Below are 14060 nucleotides of genomic sequence, written 5' to 3' on the forward strand. Positions count from 1 at the left end.
TGGTCGACGTAGGCCCTGAGGCGGAGTGTTTAAACACCTTTGATACACATCTCGACTGAGAATACTGCCTTGCACTTAACACTACCAGGCCAGGCACGAAATCACAGATCAACCTCTTAGCTTGTGTGGAGTCGTCGTGTAAGCCGTTCTGGACCGTACTGCATTGTTCTTGTATCAGCATGGTGTACACAGGCAAGCCCAGCCGTGGATGCGGCATGTGCAAAAGCCGCAGGATCAAGGTATGACATTTGAAGTGGTTCGACTTGCGAGGTTGCATTGCTGTCCGATGCACGCTCAACCAATGCTGGCGCACTGTGGCACAGCGAAGACTGACCACTCCCAGTGCGACGAGAAGCGACCGACATGTGGGAACTGTAGAAAGTCTGGCCGCGACTGCCCGGGCTATCCCGACGAGTTCGATCTAGTCTTCCGAGACGAGAACAAGGCTATGGCGAGAAAGGCAAGGAAGACCTCTGGTCCAACGCCTACAAGATGTACTCCAGATGGCTTGAGCGCTCAAGCTTCTCCGAACCAGTAAGTCTTCTTCACCAAACTTGCTGCGGTTAGAGTGCAAGCAGTGATTTGTATCTTCCGGTTCGTCTCATGACTTGTGTGTGCAATTGACACTTGCTCGCGGTACTGCCAGTACGTACAGACGCTACAGAGCATGTGCTGACCAAGATAGACCGACTTTCTTCACCTTCGAGGTCTCCAATGCCTCCACATCACAGGAGGAATCGACTACAGCACAAGCCACACCGGACTCGGAACAACAGCTTATACTCATACCTCAGTATCCAGAGGCGTTGTCGTCACAAGGGCTATTCGACAACTGGCTGTGGAATCTCGACCGGATCCCACAATCCATTGCAATGGCCCCAGACTACGAGGCCGTTACCTTTTTCTTCAAAAACTTCATCACACTTCCACAACAAGCAGAGAGCACAAGAGGGTATCTTGAGTTTCTTGTCCCTCTATACAACCAAGCGCTACCATCGTCTGTCCTACATCTGGCCACCAGTGCTGTTGCCATGGCAGCTTGCGGTCAGTATCCTGGAAGGGAGGCTTTGGTTGGCGAGGCTGTCAAGACGTATGGGAAAGCTATTCGAAAGCTCAACACCGACCTCAAGGACCCAGCAATGAGCAGGTCCAACGAGACAGTACTTGCAATATTGATGTTTTCGCTCTATGAAGTAAGCCCATTTGGTATGTGTGTCAATGCCCAGAACTAACCCTAGCCAGACAATCATGTCAACCGACGATACAATCACAGCATGGGGCAACCACGTCGACGGTGCTGTAGCTCTGACCAAACTACGTGGTACAGACCAATTCAACGACCCCATGTCACACGCCATGTTCCGCGCCGTCCGGACCATGATGATCACATCCTGTGTCCAGCGCTCCAAGCCCATTGACACTTTCCCCGGGCAGAAAGGCTGGGTAGGCGAAAGCGACATTGCAGAAGAGAATGCCGCAAACCGCCTGACGCTGATCTGTATCGACCTCCCCAATCTGCGTGCCCGCGCGAACAAGCTCACAAGTACTATGTACGACCCCGCTGAGGAATCCGAAGCGCGCCAAATCATCGACTTCGCGCAACTCGTCGACGGGAATCTGGAAGAATGGTACCGCACACTTCCGCCGGAGTGGAAGCACCGCATCATCGGCATCGAAAGTACGATCCCAGAGAACATTGCCAATGCAGAGAAGTGGCCGGGCGAGCAGCACGCCTACCACGATGTGCCGCTCGCGAGCATCATGAACGACTACCGCGTGTGTCGCATCTTCTGCCGGCGCGTCATGCTGGCGTGTCTCGACTGGCTTCACTTCGGCGGCTTCGCAGACGAGCAGGGCCAGTATGCGCAGTCTGTCTTCGTGGTGCAGCAGATGGTCGACGAACTGAGCGCGTGCGTTCCGTTCCACCTGGACTACGAACTGCAACCGCTTGCCAAGGAAACGGGTCAAGAGCAGTATGGTAAGTGAACCCCGCCGTTCCTTTGGACCGTGCAGAGATGCGGAGCGTGTGCTAACGCAAGCACAGCGGCCGAGGCCTTCGGCGGCTACTCACTCGTCTGGCCATTGTACGTCGCCGCAAATGCCGACACGGTATCCCAGCGCCAGCGAGACTGGCTACTCGGGCGTCTATCCGTCATCGGCACGAAATTCGGGCTCAGCAGCGCCCAGGTACTGGTCTTGGCCAGACGGCACGTACTCACATGCGGGCCCATGTTTCCTTGATGCGAAACGGACTGAAACGCAAGGGTACGCAAGCAGAGAGAAAGAGAGGTGGATTCCACATCGGTTACGAGGGCGATGAGGAGTTCAACGGCGTTCAGCGAAGGACGGGATCGCTGTCCCGATGATCAGCGTGCAGAGGTCTGAGAAATGCAGATCTAGAGTATGCAACAAAAATGTAAGGATACGTGTAACCACCTGACCATTCCCCCCCCCCCCCCCCCCCCCAAAAAAAAGCCAATTCCACCAACCCACGCAGAGTCCCCACTACCCAGAACCCGCCACCAAGCGCCGTCCCAACGCACAGCACACGACACCCAGCCATCCAGCCAGCCCAGTAACAGCCGCAGGTGAATCGAACCGCAGTGTGAGGACTCATCGCCGCACAGCCGTCAACCGCACCGCAAGCGGCGGCTTCTCCCACAGCGCAAACACGCGCTGCTCCTCCATCCACTCCCGCTCCGGCTGCACGAGCTCGAGGTCGAACGTGTAGAGGAGTTTCGCGAGGATGAGGCGCATTTCGGCGTATGCGAGACTGCGTGGCGTTAGTGAAGCACTGGAAAGCACGCTGCAGAATCAAGAAGACGGAGAAGAAAACGAGGCGAAGGCAAAGACGAAGACGAAGGCGAATGCGAAGGCGAATGCGAAGGCGAATGCGAATGCGAATGCGAAAAAGAAAACGACATACTTCTTCCCCAAACAATTCCTGGGCCCCAAACTAAACGGCTGCACAACCTCCCTGCGATCCTCCTCGTACTTGTCCCCCCTCTCCCCCGCCAGCCAGCGCTCGGGCACAAACGCGTCGGCGTCGGCAAAGTTGCGCGCGCTGTGGTTCGCTGCGTGCTGCGACACGTACACGCTCGTTCCCCCTGGGATGAAGTGGCCGCTGATGACCTGCCCCGCGCCGGGGACGGTGCGCGGAAAGCCCGTGGGGACGGGCGGGTAGTAGCGTAGTCCTTCCTGCAGGACGGCGAGGAGGTAGGGGAGCGTGTTTACGGCGTCGAGGGTGATTGAGGACGCGGTGGGGAAGGCGGTGCGCAGTTCGGTTGTGAGCCGGTTGTACGCTGTGCGATTTTTCAGGAGCAGGTAGGTCGTCCCCGAGAGTGTGGTTGCCGTTGTTTCGGAGCCCGCGACAAGGAAGACGACGGCGTTTGTGTCCATTTCGCCCCGTGACAGCGCGCGGTTGGCGTGTGATTGGTTCTGCAGGATGAAGGTGAAGAAGTCGGGGCGCGAGGTTTCTTTCTCCAGACGGGTCGACACGCGCGCGGAGGCCATGTCGAAGAACTGCTTGCGTGCCCGCACGGCGACTTGCGTGTCTGTGAACAGGCCGCGCAGCTTGTCGAGCCAGCGGAAGACGAGGTACTTGTTGCGGATGGCGATTGTGGGGATCCCTTTGAGCGAGCTGAAAACCATGTTCACCCACATGTGGTACTCGCTGTCGCGGAGGCAGTAGAGGGGCTCGCCGAAGGAGAGGTCCGCGATGATGTCGAAGGTTGTATAGTTGTACCAGCGCATGATATCCACGGGTGCGCAATTTTCGGCGTGCTCGCTGAGCTTGTGGATGAGCAGGTCGACGTAAGAAGTGATGAGTGATTCTTGCGATCGCAGCGCCTTGTCGCTGAAGGCGTGCGAGAGGTTGCGGCGGAGGCGGGCGTGGTCTGCCTCGTTGCTGTTGATGATCGACCACACGCCGTTGATGGGCTTTGGGAACCACGCATTGTCTTTCAGATAGGCACCGGTGTCTTTGTACTCGCCTGTGCGGAAGCCGTAGATCTCGGGCCAAGCCGTCTCGCCGCTGATGAAGGAGACTTCGGTCGGGGTGACGCGTACTACATCACCGTATTGAGCATGGAGTTGCTGGATCCAAGTGACGATCTTGCCAGAGCGCATTTGCAGGCCATACGGGATGGGAGTGGAGCCAGCTAGCCATGGGCCCGGAATATGGCGGAGTGGGTGAAAGAGAAGATTGTACACGATCGTACTGATGGCGTAGAGGATGACCTGGACAGTCAGCGTCATATAAATCACCAAGGCAAACTGCTTCAATGTCCACAACGGCACTTGCTCGTTGACAAAGTATGGCAAGCGTTTGGGTTGGCCAGGCTCCCAGCAGTACTTACAGAGGCGAACAATATGCCTAGAGAGTACATGATGCCCACCGGGCTAAGTAAATGGTCGTCGAATAACGTCATGTTGCCTGCGGGGTTGGTCCAGTATTGCGTGTACCAAAATGACAGCTCTTCAGTGAGCAGCAGCAGCAGCAGCACCAGACAGTTATATACGGCAGTGAACAGGGTTGGAGTACCGCTATATGGGAGAAGGACATCGTCTCACTTCACACACTGCATGGTTACACCAGTGTGAGACACATAGCCGTGAATCATCCAATCTGAGGGTGGTGTGCTGTCGAAGTGACCCATGCTTGAGGGTTAGTGCTATGATCAGCAAGCGTATATATCCACTTCCCCTCCACGACAATATTGACCTCGGCCGAACCGTAGCGCGGGGTCCTGGAGATGAAGTTAGCATGTAGGCTGGTTGGTCATGGATATTATTACAGCATTTGGTACTCGCTTGAGTGCTGTTAGCTTGCTGTAGCTCCGGACATAGGAGACGGCCATCTGCTAAGTGTTTCCACATCTAGTCCTTCGGATGCTTGTTTCCATGGCCTTGCATAGCAACCATGGCCTCCTTGCTCCACGTCTCGCATAGTTTTGTCGCGCGTGCAGAATGCTCAAACAGAACGGGTCGACAACGCCTGTGCATCTCAAGGTCCGCTTTTGCGTCGTCAGCTAGCCACGCCTACGCACCGCTCGACCACTTGTCGCCTGTAGCTAGAATTCTGGCATATCGATTCATGTTCCGAGGTGACCTTTTAGGAATGGTCGTCGATTGCGTTGGCTTGGCGGGAAAGCTTATAGCTGACCTCAGCACTACCGGTCGTCTGGTCATCGTAGCAGACATAACGCTGGTCGCGAGAGTTTGTGTACTCATGGTTCAGTAGTGCACCGTCGCGGCAGTGCACAAAGCTCAAGTCAGAGCTTGCAAGGGCTGCTGACAAAGCTGAGATTGAGGTGCAAACCGGGTGCAATGTCTGTGGAACCAGATGCGCCTTAGCGCGTCAGCATGGTCAGTAATCGCGCGTTACTTGTAGTCAAGTTTTCGATTGCTTCATTGAGTTTGGTTCTTGTCGTGGTACCAGACGATTGGTAAGCTCTGTCCAAGGCCGTTAAGCCAGGAGCAGCCAGGCGTGCCCAACGCCGTGTCCAAAGCAAAGTGTAGAATGAAAAGAATGTATGGACCGCACTGATCATGTTGCTCGTTCGTTCTGCTCGTGTCATGGTGCCACACACTCGCTGGGTATATCGCCCGCCCACGTGTCCTATCGAAAACGCTCAAGCCCTCCGCGTCCTGACAGAGTTTCCTGTCTGCGGACTGTCCTGCGCAGCATTCCACGTCTTGACAAACGCTTTCTGTGTCTTGTCCGCATACTGCTCCGCGCTGACTTCCTTGACGCCGACTCTCGCGCCGTCTTTGGTGAAGACAACGTTCTTCTTCTCCATCTTGCGGACGCCGCGCTCGGCAAGCTCGTTGGAGTAGAGGTAGATCTGGGCACGCGATGTAAGTGATTTGCGCCAAGAGAGCTGGAGGAGGTGGGGAAATGGTGGGGCATCGAGGACGGGCGTCTCGTACCTGGTAGCCAACCCAGCCTACGCCTCCAACGACCAGGAAGAGGACCGCAAGAGGAACGAGGTTGAATGCGCCCATCGTGGAGGTGATGTCCAGGTTGAGCCGCGGTTGTTGGCGGTGTTGAAGATGAGGAATGCAAGGTTCGCTGTAGACTGAACGAGCGAAGAGCAGAGCGCGAGAAAGTAGAGCAGCCGGCACTGTATATGAAGATTCGGGGCGAGAAGAGTGAAAATTGCCTGTGTTTGAAGTGTCGCCGTTTGTTGAACTGCTGCGCCACTGCGGGCGGGCCGCCCGATCACTGGTTTGTGCCACGCGCCAGGACCCTGAGACACGGGCACATGCCACAGGACTTGTTACGGCTCTCACTCCAACATCAACAGTATTTCACCTGATGTTGTGCCATCACCCCTCTACCTCTCCGCAATCTCAAGGAGCTGACGTTTTTTGTCTTACCTGAAAGATACACTTGCCAACCGTCAATCGTATGGCAGCATGTTGCAGCGAAAACAGCCTTGCAGCGAAACCAATTACAAAAAGCAAAGAATAGGGAGAGCTCAAAGGTATGAGGTGCAGTGAAAGTCTTAAGTGTGATTTGGTGTTCGCGCATGTGGAAGAGAAGAAGGTCAAGCAAACACCCTGTGATAATGTGGCAGAACAAGTCGAGCAGCAAGGTTCTGATGCTGGCGCATACACACGTGCTCTTGAGCTGCTTTCAAGATCAGATAAACCCTAGCGATCGTAAGCTAGCCCGGGAATGACTGTGAGACCAGTCGAGCTATGCATGACAATCCGGCTGAAGCGTGAGTACATTTGAACCGCCGCTGAGGTGCAACACGAGTCATTCAGCTCACTCGAAAGAATGTTGCAACTTCCCGCACGTATAGGTAGTAACACTGTGACAGTGCAAAGACATTCTCGAATGCTACAGTGCAGAACGAAAAACTGAATATTCGCTGCCCATAGATCAACGTATCGTGTATCATGCATGGCAAGGACGACTTGAGCGATTGGTCTTGCACCATCTTGGACCTGGGCATTGACTGATTTGTTTTTGGATTCTCACAATACATATCAAGGCCTATCAAATGGTATTGTGCCTACTGTATAAGTATTCAGTAGATACACGACACTGACACACACTCAATGGCAGAACTTGCTCAGGATCGATGCACCAACAGATCCCACAGACAATTTCCCGTGCTCCGCTCCACCCTGCTTGGTCCACCTCCCTTTTAAACTGACCATGAATGTACAGAACAATACAGCAAGCACAGTCGATGCACTGTCACGCTGCGACACTTCTTGATGCCAGCATAGCCACCGCCATCGATGTTCATGAAAATACCAGACAGTGGGTGGTTCTCTATTGTCCCAGGCAAAGGCTCCTACTCTCTCTACCTTACCCATATTCTATGCTGCGTGCTTTGCGAACTCGTCGGATATAGCTTTGTTACCGCTCGCCCCGGTATACAAACTCCGCTGGGCGCTTATTTCCGCCAACCGCTAAATGCTGACGTCAAGGGCTACGCTAGAGGGCCTTTTTCCGAACACGATCTGCACAGCCATGCACTCTGTGGGGTTAGAGTCCTTCACAAACTAACACTCTAACTCAAATAAGCTTCGGCCGAGGTGCTTTCATCATATCCAGCGTCATTCAATTTGGCCTATTTGGGATATCCGGCATCTGCAGGGCGTCGCTTAAGGCTTGACCTCGCCGTTTCTCCCGTCCCTTGTCCCTACCAACATCTTCACACTTCAGGCACAATGGACAGGCTTGAACGCCTCCTTTCGCGGCCAACGGCAAAGCCGTACAAGTCCAGAGACATTGAGGCCTCCGAGGAAGTCTACCTCAATGACGATGGCCTTCTTGAGTTCGGCCCCGACGACATTGAAAATCCCAAGAACTGGTCGACCGCGCGCAGATGGTACATCACCGTGGTGTCTGTTGTCTTGGTCGTAAACGCCACATTCGCCTCGTCGAGTCCATCGGGAACCCTCGACGGCATTTCGAAGGATTTGCACGTCTCGACTGAGGCTGCTGGACTCGTTATCACCCTCTTTCTTCTCGGATACTGCGCTGGGCCGCTTATTTTCGCGCCTCTGTCGGAATTCTTCGGCCGCAGATGGATTTTCTACATCACTTTCACGCTCTACCTGGCTTTCAACTTCCTCTGCGCCTTCACGCCCAACTTTGGGGGCCTCCTGGTAGGCCGGTTCTTGACGGGAACATTTGCAAGCGCCCCTCTTTCAAATGCTCCGGGTGTCCTGGCTGATATCTGGGGGCCTCTTGAGCGTGGAAATGCCATGGCTGCCTTCTCCATGATGACTTTCATTGGCCCGTCTCTTGGTCCTGTCATCTCGGGCTTTCTGGAGCTGAAAGAGGACTGGAGATGGTGCTTCTACGTTCTTCTCTGGTTGGGAGGCGTTACTGAGTTGTTAATGTTCACGATTCCCGAGACCCTCCCAACTATCGTACTTCGCAACAAAGCGAAGAGGATCAGAGCTCTGAAGATCCCGGGACATGAAGACGTCAAGGCTCCTGTCGAAGTAACGGACAGGACGCTCGCATCCATGTTCCGTGTTTCTCTCACCCGGCCCTGGAGGATTCTCATCGATCCCATTTCGTTTGCAGTCGCAATCTACCTCGCCGTCGTGTACGCCCTGCTTTACATGCTCTTCACCATTTACCCCATCATCTTCCAACAAAAGCGAGGCTGGAACTCGGGTGTCGGAGAACTGCCTTTAATTGGAACCGCAATCGGCGCCGTGATAGGCGGCGGCATCATCTTCGCAAACACAGCACGGGACAAGAAAAAACTAGAATCCGGTCACAAATCCGTTCCAGAAGATCGCCTGCCTGTAGCCATGCTCGGCGGCGTCATGTTCCCCGTGACCATGTTCTGGTTCGCCTGGAGCGGAGAGTACAACAGCGTACATTGGATCGTTCCCGTCCTCGCCGGCGTCTTCCTCTCGACCTCCATCCTGCTGATCTTCGTCGCCTACCTCAACTACCTAACCGACACATACCTCATGTACGCCGCGAGCGCTCTGGCAGCAAACACCGTCATCCGCTCAGCCGCTGGAGCCGCCGCGCCCTTGTTCACAGAGTACATGTTCGAAGCGCTTGGCGTCGGTGGCGGCGGTTCGCTCATCGCCGGTATTGCGTGTCTGCTTGCGCCGATTCCGTTTATTTTCTACAAATACGGCGGTCCGATCCGCGAGCGGTCTAAATTCGCACCTACGCCACCGAAGGCTGCCGAGGTCAAGGAGGAAGCCCGAGGAGACTGAAACGCCAGCGCCGTCGTTTTCTCTATTTGTAGTGTTCAGTTAGAATCAACGACAGAGCACTGGCTTCGTTACATCCAAGCACTTTTCCATGCTGCCTGAAAGTTCACGTGTGTAATTTTTGTTTTACCGAGCAATGGCTATGTTGTGCACAGAACTCCGTGCATGTGAGATGAATGATTGATTAATGCAGGTCTCTATCTCTTAGAGCGAAGAATGCCCGGCTTTGCTATTCCCAGCAACGTCACATCAACATCCGTTTTCTTTCTGACACAGAAGTCGGAAGCGGAAGTCGTGATTACCGCAATAACCAAAATCGACACCGGAATCTAGATGGACTAGAAGAACAGAGTCAGCTCGTGAGTAGAGTCAGCTCGTGAGTAGACTGGGAATGCCATGAAGTGAAAAGGAAGCACCCAGCACCCTTCAGTAGCACTTCATATGTAAGTGTTTTTCCAATGCAGCAAGTGGTATTTATGTCGAGTAACCCACGCTCTATCCTGAAGCCTGGTCTATCATACAATGCAGAACTACACGGTTTTTACTTTACTCATCGCAGCCTTCACCCTCGGCAGCTTCCGCCTCCCCGCCGTCAACAGCCTCCTCGCGCGCGCCTCCATCATCGCACTCGTGGATGATCTTTCTCCACCCGAGTTCCTCGCTCTTGTCCTTTACGTACTCGATTGTGGGGAAGTAGTGCTCGTTCTTCTTCATCGTCGCCACCCAGGGCACGTTGTCGAAGGTCATGACCTTGAGGCGGAAGTACTCATTGTCCTTGATCTGCTTGACGGCTTCAAGGAAGGAGTCGAGGTCTGGGGTAGGCTTGTTGTTGACGTGAGTCAGGAAGTTGGTCGGTGCCAGGCCTGTAATTGTAGAGTTAGCGTTCGGTCAAAAGAGGTAAGCTATGGAGTGTGTAACTTACCATACATATATGCCGGCGAACCGCGGGCGCGCGACGAAATGTACACATCGGAGTGAATCTTGCTGATCTGCTGTCTTACAGCCTGATGCGGGCGGTGGAATGTAGCGCCACAGAAGCTGACTAGGCGGTCTGTCTCGAGGTCCTCCGTGGGCACGGTTAGGACCTTAATGGCCAGCTCGCTGCGTTTTCGCACCACAACGGCGTCGAGGAACTCGTTGGTGTACATGACGTCGAGGTCTGGACTCCTTGTGACAAGCTCACCGTTGAGTGTGAGTAGCACATCGCCCTCTTGCAGGCCATCGCCGTGTCCAGAGTCGACCTTGCGGACCATGAAGAGTTGGTGTCGCTCTGGGTCTGCGTGTTCGGTCTTCTCGATCCACTCTTCCGATACACCCATCACGCGCGCTTGGCTCATTTGTACGGTCTGGAACTCGACGTTGAGAATGCGAAGCTTCGGGGTCTTGCCGCCCCTGATCTCATTCAAGACAGGGAGGAGGTTGGGTGTTGCGAGGCCTAGGTGGTATTCAACGTCTTTGCCGCTGTGCGACGTCCGCTCACCGAGGTAGGAGAGCCAAAGAGCCTGCACTGTACCGTCTTCGGCGATCAGGACACCTGAGCCACTGTGGGACGCCTGATTGGTGTCTACGGTGATGGCATCAAAGTTCGTCGCGCGGTAGCGAGGTGTAATGGCGCTGGCAGGAATGGCAACGGTGGTGATGTCTGTGACGACTGTTTTTGTTACGACAGGGCGGAAGTTTTGGTTCATGCCAAAGAAGATCGTTTCGTCACCCTTCTTGATGAAATCGGTGGCGAACTTGGGGGTCTTGACAGATGCTTGGACGAGCGAAGGGTCATACTTGACGATGGCGTAGTTCTGTAATGGATGCATGAACACGACTTTGGCATCAATGAAGATACTGTCTGCAATGATCAAAGAGATGTCGCAGAGATCGTATGGCAAGATGGCTCGCGAGACGAGGACGAGACCTTGCTCGGCATCTACTACAATACCGTAGCCTTGCTTGTTCATCTTGGGAAAACCGTCAAGCTTGATTGGCATGGAGACGTGTACACGCACAAGACTGCGGACAATATCAACTGCTTCAGGATACTGCGAATTCATCTTGACGAAGTTGGCGCGGCGGGGCACTGGTGGTATCGCAGGCACGGGATCAGCTAGCGGTTTGAAGTCCCACAACCCTGTGGCATCATTGCGCGTAGCTACCCTAACCTTTGCATGCCAATGCCTGTCGATGGCTGTGATGCTTGTGTTAACAGTATGCAGATCACGCAGATGCTTGTACATGATGACAACGCGCTTGCGGTCAGGTATCCTGCGCATGACTTCGATGAAGGCGTTGAGGTTTGGCGTAGGCTGATTGTCTACTTCCTGGATCAACCAACCCGACGCGTAGCCGTCGGCGAAGCGGAACGAGCCCGCTGCTTCGCACACGTAAACACCTGCGTTCTTGAGTGAAATGGCATAAAGGCGAGCCTGCTGGTAAGATAGGTCGTGGAACGAAGCTCCGGCCACTGACACGAACCTGTCTGGCGTGATGGCGTGCAAGTCGCCGACATCCAGCTCAACACTCATGTTCTCACCAGCACGCTGGATCGTCATTGATATGGTTTGGCCGACATTGTCATCCAGTATCGCATCGAGACGGACGAACTGTGTGAGAAGCTCACCATTCACATGCGTCAAAAGGTCACCCTCTTCGATCTTGCTCGAAGCTGGACCTTGGGGGAGAACGACCTCGGCCACCAGCATGCCCGTCTCCTTGGGGAATCGAGTGCGGACTGCTTCCTCAACATCTGCCGATAGACCCAGCCTTCGGCATTCGTCGAAGGGTTTCAGTATCCACTGGGTCTGTATGGTGCCTCGCGATACGACTTTTCCTTGGCGAACAAGCTCGAGCGCTCGCAATGGGCGGTCGAGGGGCAGGAAGTAATCGGTAGCGGCGCCGTCAGATCGCCCACCTGCCTGCAGGGCAACAGCAAAGCCATCCCGATTCACGACTGGACTGCCAGAACTTCCACCACTCGCAGCGGCAGCGGCCTGAATGTAGTTTGTGTTGAAGTCGGAGTAGCCCTCGCCGTACTCTGGCGCATTGCGGTCAAGCCGACTGATGACACCAGACAGGATACTGAGCTTCTCACCAGCATCGTTACCAACGACACGAATCTCGACACCAACTTTGGCGAGGTCTGGGTGCAGCTGCAGCGCAGTAAGGGGCATGTACTTGATCTTGGAGGGGTCGAAGCGCAGAATGCCGAAGTCGTGGACGGGGTCGCGGTACACGGGGTACACGTCGCACTCCTCGTGATTATCGAAGATGCAGTAGCCGATAAAAGGTCCTGCGCCGACAACGTGCTGCGCGTGTTAGCACTATGGAGACTGTAGTTGATGATTCCTCTTACCCTGTTCGTCATGATGTAACCCCTCTCTGCATCCACAACGAATCCAGTCGCCTCCGAGGCAATTGCCGGATCTGTGTCGAACGAGCATGTCTGGCAGAAGTGGATAGAAACGACGCTTTTCACGACGCCTTCGATTGTCTTTTGCCACTCAGCCGTGTCGTGCACTGCGCCAGCAACGGGCACAATGGGTATTGGTTCGAGGCTGACATCACTATGCGCATCATCTACATCCATCTCTGGTGTAGGCGACGTAGCCACGCCGTTGCGACTGTGAACATCTGTCTCAGCTTTGATCTGCTTCATAGGGCGCTCGTTGCTGGGCGTAGGCGGCTGCTTGCGCTTGCTTTGGGCGCCATTTTGTTCCATAGGCGGGGATTTATGTACTCGGTTCGAGGCGGAGTAGGCGCGATGGAGGAGCGAGGAAGTGACAGGAAGGCGAGTATGTGGCCTGCTGAAGAAAGAGGTCGTAGTGAAGGACGGCGGCGTTGGCGTCGAGAAAGTTCTTTTGCTGGCGGTGACAGCGTACCGGCTAAGCATGCCCAGGTACCACTATAATCACAGGCCTGCTACTTCTGTATGTAGCACAAATTACACACGCGCGCGCAGAAATGTATTGTACAGACTTGTGAATCGTCTGTTGTCGCAAAGCCAAAGATGCATCATTGTCGCCAAGCACGCCCTGCATGCACAGATCGCTCGGCGAACGAACCTCTTTTCTGCCGACATCGTCATCATTATTCCTCGAACCGCGACTACACACAAAGTAGAGAGTATACGAGCAGCATTGGATAATTGATTCAGGATTGGTTTCTAATCTACCCGTTCACCAGGCTGGCATACGCCAGGCTATTGATTTCTTGCACATTTCTGAGGCGACTGAGCAACGTGTCCCAGCCACATTGGACTCCACTGCTGCATCTCACAGATGACCAAAAGAGAGGATGCGAATGATTACAAGAGACACCAAGAGATACCCTTGTCTGTATTTGTAATGAAGCTGATTGTGGTCTTGGACTCAGCTCGGGCAGCGTCGATGAGAAAAGGACTTCGCACACCTTCACAGTGATGTCCATCCAACAGTAACCGCAAAATCTGACGACAAACTTGTGCCGCGCATTCGCTTCAAGACCTCGCTATCAAGTCTTAATGTCTTCTTCGTCCCTAACAATGGCCTCGCTCTTCATCTTCTTGCGAGGGGTGGCCTTCTTAAGAGACTCTTCCCCTCCTGCACCACCGTTGGTCTTCCGCTTGCGTGGTGTCGCCTTGATGGGTGTCGTAGTGGCAGCGTCACCTTCAGCTGCGGAAGCAGCCACAGGCAAGCCGGCCTTGATGTTGTCGATGTCGTCCTTCAACTTCTCCTTCAGCTTCTTGATAATCTTGCGGCATGCATTGACGTTCCTGCCACCAGGAACAGGCGCTTGCTGGTCCACTTGTTAGAAAACTTCGCCAGGACGTGATGAGATACTGATGAGATGCCAAAGAAGGAACTCCCACAGAGACTTTG

At 54.4% G+C, this 14060-nt stretch overlaps 5 protein-coding genes across 5 annotated transcripts, besides 5 other annotated features; 2 read left to right on the forward strand and 3 right to left on the reverse strand.

Annotated features, from left to right (window-relative positions):
* Positions 1-179: 179 nt before the first annotated feature.
* EKO05_0000638 (uncharacterized protein) lies at positions 180-2241 on the forward strand (the record flags this gene model as incomplete). Its single annotated transcript, XM_038936612.2, has 5 exons — positions 180-239; positions 344-534; positions 686-1193; positions 1243-1978; positions 2045-2241. 5 exons carry the CDS (start codon positions 180-182, stop codon positions 2239-2241), a joined length of 1692 nt encoding a protein of 563 aa, XP_038803177.2.
* A 204-nt stretch (positions 2242-2445) lies between these two features.
* Positions 2446-2466: a tandem repeat.
* A 76-nt stretch (positions 2467-2542) lies between these two features.
* Positions 2543-2573: a tandem repeat.
* Positions 2574-2613: 40 nt separating this feature from the next.
* Positions 2614-4430, reverse strand: EKO05_0000639 (uncharacterized protein; the record flags this gene model as incomplete). The annotated part of the gene is made up of 3 exons (XM_059635472.1): positions 2614-2773; positions 2927-4239; positions 4359-4430. 3 exons carry the CDS (start codon positions 4428-4430, stop codon positions 2614-2616), a joined length of 1545 nt encoding a protein of 514 aa, XP_059491455.1.
* Positions 2819-2858: a tandem repeat.
* Positions 2859-2910: a tandem repeat.
* A 55-nt stretch (positions 4431-4485) lies between the features above and the next one.
* Positions 4486-4512: a tandem repeat.
* Positions 4513-5633: 1121 nt separating this feature from the next.
* Positions 5634-6006, reverse strand: EKO05_0000640 (uncharacterized protein; the record flags this gene model as incomplete). The annotated part of the gene is made up of 2 exons (XM_038936378.1): positions 5634-5846; positions 5932-6006. The coding sequence occupies 2 exons, from the start codon at positions 6004-6006 to the stop codon at positions 5634-5636; spliced, it is 288 nt and encodes a 95-aa protein (XP_038803179.1).
* A 1686-nt stretch (positions 6007-7692) lies between these two features.
* Positions 7693-9216, forward strand: EKO05_0000641 (uncharacterized protein; the record flags this gene model as incomplete). Its single annotated transcript, XM_038944748.1, has 1 exon — positions 7693-9216. The coding sequence occupies one exon, from the start codon at positions 7693-7695 to the stop codon at positions 9214-9216; it is 1524 nt and encodes a 507-aa protein (XP_038803180.1).
* Positions 9217-9759: 543 nt separating this feature from the next.
* EKO05_0000642 (uncharacterized protein) lies at positions 9760-12922 on the reverse strand (the record flags this gene model as incomplete). The annotated part of the gene is made up of 3 exons (XM_038936370.1): positions 9760-10076; positions 10136-12509; positions 12557-12922. 3 exons carry the CDS (start codon positions 12920-12922, stop codon positions 9760-9762), a joined length of 3057 nt encoding a protein of 1018 aa, XP_038803181.1.
* Between the last annotated feature and the right edge of the window lie 1138 nt (positions 12923-14060).

Source organism: Ascochyta rabiei, chromosome 1, assembly GCF_004011695.2.
Source record: "Ascochyta rabiei chromosome 1, complete sequence".
Taxonomy (NCBI): domain Eukaryota; kingdom Fungi; phylum Ascomycota; class Dothideomycetes; order Pleosporales; family Didymellaceae; genus Ascochyta; species Ascochyta rabiei.